This window comes from Rhipicephalus microplus, chromosome 4 (genome assembly GCF_043290135.1).
Source record: "Rhipicephalus microplus isolate Deutch F79 chromosome 4, USDA_Rmic, whole genome shotgun sequence".
Lineage (NCBI taxonomy): Eukaryota > Metazoa > Arthropoda > Arachnida > Ixodida > Ixodidae > Rhipicephalus > Rhipicephalus microplus.
In genome coordinates, this window is record NC_134703.1 from 68,535,181 (window position 1) to 68,541,274 (window position 6,094).

Sequence of the window (6,094 nt, forward strand, 5' to 3'; positions counted from 1 at the left end):
TGGCGCAATTATGTAAAAGTTCCAAATCCGGACAAAGGCGGTCTCTTCCATTGAGTCGCACGCGATTGGCCCATACAAGCTGTGACGAATGCTGTGACGTTATGAGTGACGTGGGCTAGGGTGTCACGTGACTCTTTTTTTTTGTTTTCGGAGAAAGGCGAAGGAACGGTCGGAGAGACTGTCCGAAAGCAACCGGATGGATTGAAGTGGCTGCGAGGTGGCCTGGATTGGATTGAAATGGAAAAAATGCGCGACTTTTCGGCACCGGGGCACTTAGACAACATGGCGTTTCCCACTGACACGGTACTTCGCCTTGCCTGTGCGGTAGCTTTAACCGAGCAGAGGCGACAACGCGAGGTAAAAGATGCATTTGAAGGTTCAGCGAAGAAGAGTTCCGGCAATGTTTTCGTCTGTCCAAACGAACAGTGCGTAGCTTGTGCGACGAACTTGACCCTATCATCGGATGCCAGCGAGCCAGTGGCCTTTCAACAGAGAGGAAGGTGTTGTGCGCGCTGCGATTTTTCGCCACCGGTAGCTTCCAGAAGAGCATTGGTCGCGAGGAACACATCGGCATGTCTCAGCCGGCGGTGAGCAACACCATCCACGAGGTGACGGAGGCGATCATTACCGTGGCTGCTAGAAAAAGGGTGGCGGACTTCCTACTGACAACAGCTGCTAAGGATGAGGCAAAGGTGGAGTTTGTGCTACGCGGTTGCATCCCAGGGGTGCTGGCGTGTGCCGATGGCACGTTGGTCCCCATTCGCAAGCCAAAGGTATTCAGACTGGCGGACACGGCGAGCTTCATGTCCAGAAGGGGCTATTATGTCCTGAACGTCATGATCGTAAGTACTGTTAGGATCGTTTATTACTCCTCTTCGGAGCAACTGTTCAGTTGTGACGCCAAAGCTGGAAAAACTAATAATGCAACGAATGAAAAAGAACCTGCAGGGAATTGGGTGCGAGCTAGATGGTGGCTCGCAAGGCCTCGGTAATAATAAGTGGCAAGTGTTTTGTGCGTGAGCCAGTTGCCGTTTTTGCACTGGCTTGCATACGCAATTGAATTGTGCATTTTAGAGGTAATCGGTAATATGGGCAGCAGGCGTAGCAGAAGTATATACACGACAGGGAAGTATTTCCAACACGAAAGTGCTTACAATCACAATTGCACGAGCTGGCTTTGGTATTTACGAGTGTTCTTTCCCAAGAGCAACGCGTAGCTTTTCACTTATCGATCATTCAGTGGAAGTCGTAGCCATGTGTACAGCAGAGGTGGGGTCGTTGCCCCCACCCTCCCCCCTCCTCAGTGTGCTACACCCTGTGTTTCCTTCTAAGGGAAGCTCCTTGTACCAATGACTGTACTAGTACGCATTGTTTCCTGCATATGCATAGAAAAAAGGGATTTATTCTGAGTATAAACGCAGTACTATTTTATATAGCTCCTCATCGCAGGTGTGCAAAGCATGGCTGCGCATAATTGTCCTAGACCCATGATTCCCAGATTCGTGCCACGACTCCTGGGTGTGGGAACACAACCCACTGCGTGCACGCCTAGCTGCACATCTGCAGCCTGGCGAATATCTGCTTGGTAAGTATTAATGTGTACTATCTGGGCAGAGCACTCAGCTTTTATGCTTACATTGCAGGAGACGCAGGCTATCCCCTCAAGCCATGGCTCCTAATTCCAGTCCTTGGCAGTCAACCGTGCAACACTTCCGAAGGCCGATACAACAAGGAGCACGCATCCATGCACAATGTTGTGTAAAGGTGTATCGCCGTGTTGAAAAGCAAGTTCCGCTGCTTGCAGCACTTTCGAACGATGCTCTACAACCCCGATCGGGCAGCGCAAGTCATCTATGCTTGCTTTGCTCTCCACAACATTGCGTTGCATGCTGGCGACTGGACCTTGGACGAGTATGTCGTGGACATGCCACCAGCTGAGGATGACGATGGAGAGCCAAGGGGGAGCCATATGCTCACACCACGCAATGTGCTGCTCAGAGACGGCAGCAGCGCTGTCTTGGACATTTTTGAAGTACACAGGAACTGTGAGTTTTCATGTTTTCATATCCCACACATAATTTATTTACACTGATTCTAGTGCACCTAGACATGAAAGGGCTGTGTTTGCCAGATTTGAATACACAAAGTACTTACTTGTGCTTCAATATGAAGCAAGGTGGCAATGTAAAAATGCTGCATTTTCTTTAAATGGCACATGAAATATGCAACAGAAACACCCTTTTTCATATTAGCGATCACAGTCACAACAGACTAGATTGGAGCAAGCATATATGAGCGGCACTCTGTGCTGAATGTTGCTATCACAAAATTGTGCGAACAATGCAGCGTCTCAAAATTCTTTTCACCAGAATGCATAAAAATCGAGATGCCATTAGTAACGTGTTGTATGAACACATCATACATAAGTCCGTATCTTCTCATAGTGACTGACTACAAGCATTCAATTGTGCACGCCAGGCTTGACGAGCAATTGTGCTCGTCAAGTTGTGCTGTTTTTTTGCTCATTGTCCTAAACATTGTGTGAATGTTAAAATAACATTTAATTTGAATTCACGACTGCAGTCATGCTGCAATGCTAAAAAATACGCAAATCAAGACGGCAAACAACAGGCGAGTTGTTTTGATAACATACAGCATGAATAATTCGCTCAGCCATCTCGCGGCTCCCAAACCATGCCACGTTCGAAATTTATTCCCGCAAAGAGTCGTTTACAATGAAAACTAGATGAAATCAATCGCTGGCATGTTGCTGTGATGACCATTTTTCTTTGTAAAACTGTGCGAGATGACCACTTACTAGCTTAGCGCTCCCAAACAAGATTCAGAATGTAGTTGTTGCATCTTAGCCTCATTGTGCTGAAATGAAAATATCACAGTGAACTGCAAAACAGTGTGATGCAAAAAGATATCACATTACTACACTATGTGGTAATGCTGAATAAAAATCACAGTGAGCTAGAAAACACAGTGGGACAATACAAATATCACAGAAACATTAACAGAAAATGTCAACTATACACTCGTGGTCTCCGTGTGAATGACTAGACACCTTTGAAATGTGGGTAAAAAACACTGCCACTAGAACAGCTCGAACATACATTGAGAAATGCATATATCGAACATAAAAAATGCTGCACTCCTTGTACAAAGTAAATGCTAACCTAAATCTAGTAATATGTACTAAATGCAAACAAAAAACGAATAATATAGAACATGAACAGCAACACGTAAACATATCAAAAAAACTAAACCAATTATGAATGATAAAAAGTTGAAAACATGGCGAAAAACAAACTAAACTATGTATATGTCTCCCGAAGCGTATAAAATTGAACATGAACAGCAGCACCTAAACACATTGAAACCGACAAATCATTAATGAATGATGACAAGAAAAAACATTGAACACATGACGAAAAATTAAACTAAACTACGTATCCCTTTCTCGCAGAAAGCCCTCAGCCATGGCCAGTGCCCTCCTGCACCGCTGCCGCCTTCTCCTGTGCCGCTGCCACGCGCCGTGCTGCAGAAGCGATGCAGGTGGTTGATTTTTCATCTCCCACAGCACCTGCGATGAATCGTCATGGTGTAAATGTTTAAGTGAGCTGCCGGTAAACACTTAACCATCTCGTGGCTGGAAGATGCTCCTGCTGCCAAGAATTGCAACGGGCACAACAATTTCCCCTCAGTTGAAGATCAACTGGCCTGATGGCATCCTTTGAAAGTGAGAAGCTTTGTGTACAAGCTATGCCCTCCTCGTGCGGACCTACAAACATTTGTTGAAACTGCTCTTTATTAATGTCCTCAAATGCATCTCTCACCATGAAAGAGCCCCAGGGCTAACCAACCTTTTGCCCGGCAGTTTATCATTGCAGATACCCGATACCATGCCCTCAATACAATGCATGGTTCTTGTTTATAGCCCAAGTTGGTTTCAGTCATCATAATAGAACATGGAGAATGCTTATGCCCCTTATGTAAAATGTAAACAAAGGGTCTACTCACCTTGAGCACCTTGTCGCCCTGCTCAAGGTTCCAGTCCTGCACTCAATAAAGCACTAAGTTCTCAGATGCTTGCGTGTTACTGTGTCACTGCCATCTACAGCCGCTTCAGTGGCCTCCACATCCATTTCCACTGCAGCAGTGGGAACATTCGCCTGCTGGAAAGTGTAGTAAGCATGATCTTTCAGAAAGTGGGTATTCGTTACTCTGGCTTTTTTGCAACCTTAAGTACTAAACATCTGCGGAAATGTTCTGCAGCTATTCAGTGGTCATTGATGTCATGTATTACCATTTTAGTGCATGCACTTGCCTGCAGTCATTGCGTGTTTTATGATAAATTATTACCCCTTGTACTGCAAGGGCTGCAAACTGAGATTTTAGTTAAACCTACCCACTTTTGATTACTTCTCGAGCACTTTATTCCTGTTTAACAAGGTTCCGCTAAAGGCACCCCTTCAGATATCAAACTCTGTCATGGTACCGCTCAGGAACCCGTGATACTGCGGCGGCAGAGTGCTTACCTGTAGACAGGTGAGACCAAAGACGCCACTGAAGCATGTCATCCCAGTCAACAGTAGAACCCGGCCGTGGAAGCCAGGCAGCCAACCCCCTCCAGTGCCCCTGAAAATATACACTAATGTCACAGAACAAATTGCCCGTGCCATTCGACGGTCACTCACGTTTGTGCGTCTCTGATGGCGGCGGTGTCACGGCGGGCCTCGTGCACCGGCCTGCGCCACCAAGCCTGCCATTCCTGCGCAGGCACTTCATGGTTCAGCGCGTCGCTGAGCTCTTGCCACAGCCGCCGCCGTTCGGCGACGGTGACGCCGTGCCGCAGCTCGATGGCATTCGCCACGAGCTGGGGATGTTCGTCCATAAAGGTGAGCACCAGCGCGCGCTGAGCCTCGGATAACGCCGATGAGCCGCTGTTGCTGTTGACTACTGGTACAGTTGACCTCCGCCACGATTGCGCTCGACTGAGCCAACAACTTCGAAAGTTGCGCCGTTTAGGTTTGTATAGGGGGGGAGATATGAAAACAGTAACTGCTTGAAACGGGGTTGTACTTAGCGCCATCACGTACCGTCCCGCTAAATTTAGCGTTACTTCAAAACAATAATGAGAAAAATACGTTTATATTGTGCCGTATTCCTTAATAAACGTTTGAAAACTTGTTCCAACACAATTTGATAATGATCAATAGTAGTTAAACATTTTTCAACACGTTACAAACACCTTTCACTTTGCTATACGGTCCCCAAGGCCACGTCAAAATGATGACGCGAGGCTTCATTTCGCTCATTGGCTGTTCACTTCCCTTCGTCCTCGCGACCGCTGCGGACCGCCAATTTTTTGACGTCACCGACAGACCGCCTCCGTCCGGATTTGGAATTTGTATATAATTGCACCACTGTATCCGTGGCGTGGGGTATTCCAAAACTTGGCGAACGTGATCGCACACCCTGTGTATGCATTGTGCTCGTCTGCTAGCAATGGTTAGACCTGGCGAGCAATCCTTCAAGGATTCAGCGGAATCGATTCGCGTGACCACCCAATCAAGGAAAGGGACATCGATCACAAATCTGCGGCAGCGATGTGTGCTCGGTAACCTATCTTGCGATCTTTGGTGGCTTCTCGTCCGCTGGTGCGGGTTCATCGATTGCGCTTCGAGATCGCCACCGGTCAGTGCTTCCACTTTCTCTGGCTTTCACCTTCCTCTTGCCACACAGCTTGCCTCACCTTCCTCTTGCCACTTCTTCTGCCACAGCTTGCGTCACGCGGCGACACGCCGCTTGCCGCTTAAATCATGTACCCCTGCTTTTTCTGGGCTCCGCCAAGGTGTGTCTTCAGTCTCACATAGAAAGGTTGCAAAAATAAAATAAGTTGCTTTTTAAATGCGAAGCATTTCTTAGCGAACTTCAGCGACTTTGAGCGTATCTATCTATCTATCTATCTATCTATCTATCTATCTATCTATCTATCTATCTATCTATCTATCTATCTATCTATCTATCTATCTATCTATCTATCTATCTATCTATCTATCTATCTATCTATCTATCTATCTATCTA

The 6,094-nt window shown here is 46.7% G+C and overlaps 2 protein-coding genes across 8 annotated transcripts; one reads left to right on the top strand and one right to left on the bottom strand.

Annotated features, from left to right (window-relative positions):
• The first annotated feature begins 238 nt into the window (after positions 1 to 238).
• Positions 239 to 4,094, top strand: LOC142814302 (uncharacterized). 7 transcript variants are annotated; one of them, XM_075892928.1, is made up of 4 exons: positions 241 to 842; positions 1,450 to 1,585; positions 1,644 to 2,045; positions 3,473 to 4,094. In XM_075892928.1, exons 1-2 carry the CDS (start codon positions 573 to 575, stop codon positions 1,489 to 1,491), a joined length of 312 nt encoding a protein of 103 aa, XP_075749043.1. In that variant the 5' UTR covers positions 241 to 572; the 3' UTR covers positions 1,492 to 1,585; positions 1,644 to 2,045; positions 3,473 to 4,094. The 7 variants fall into 7 exon arrangements, with proteins under 7 accessions (XP_075749038.1, XP_075749042.1, XP_075749043.1 ...); XM_075892924.1 differs by having other exon boundaries at positions 1,484 to 1,585; XM_075892926.1 differs by having other exon boundaries at positions 244 to 842; positions 1,499 to 1,585.
• A 346-nt stretch (positions 4,095 to 4,440) lies between these two features.
• LOC142814369 (uncharacterized) lies at positions 4,441 to 5,089 on the bottom strand. The gene is made up of 3 exons (XM_075893091.1): positions 4,704 to 5,089; positions 4,545 to 4,644; positions 4,441 to 4,446 (listed from the first exon to the last, which is right to left on the bottom strand). Exons 1-3 carry the CDS (start codon positions 4,898 to 4,900, stop codon positions 4,441 to 4,443), a joined length of 303 nt encoding a protein of 100 aa, XP_075749206.1. The 5' UTR covers positions 4,901 to 5,089.
• Positions 5,090 to 6,094: the final 1,005 nt, after the last annotated feature.

Coding starts and splice junctions, on each gene's coding strand:
- LOC142814369 (XM_075893091.1), bottom strand. CDS start 4,900: ATGGACGAACATCCCCAGCTCGTGGCGAATGCCATCGAGCTGCGGCAC. Junction 4,645..4,703: donor GCCATCAGAGACGCACAAAC/GTGAGTGACCGT, acceptor GTATATTTTCAG/GGGCACTGGAGGGGGTTGGC.
- LOC142814302 (XM_075892923.1), top strand. CDS start 573: ATGTCTCAGCCGGCGGTGAGCAACACCATCCACGAGGTGACGGAGGCG. Junction 843..1,483: donor ATGTCCTGAACGTCATGATC/GTAAGTACTGTT, acceptor TAATTGTCCTAG/ACCCATGATTCCCAGATTCG.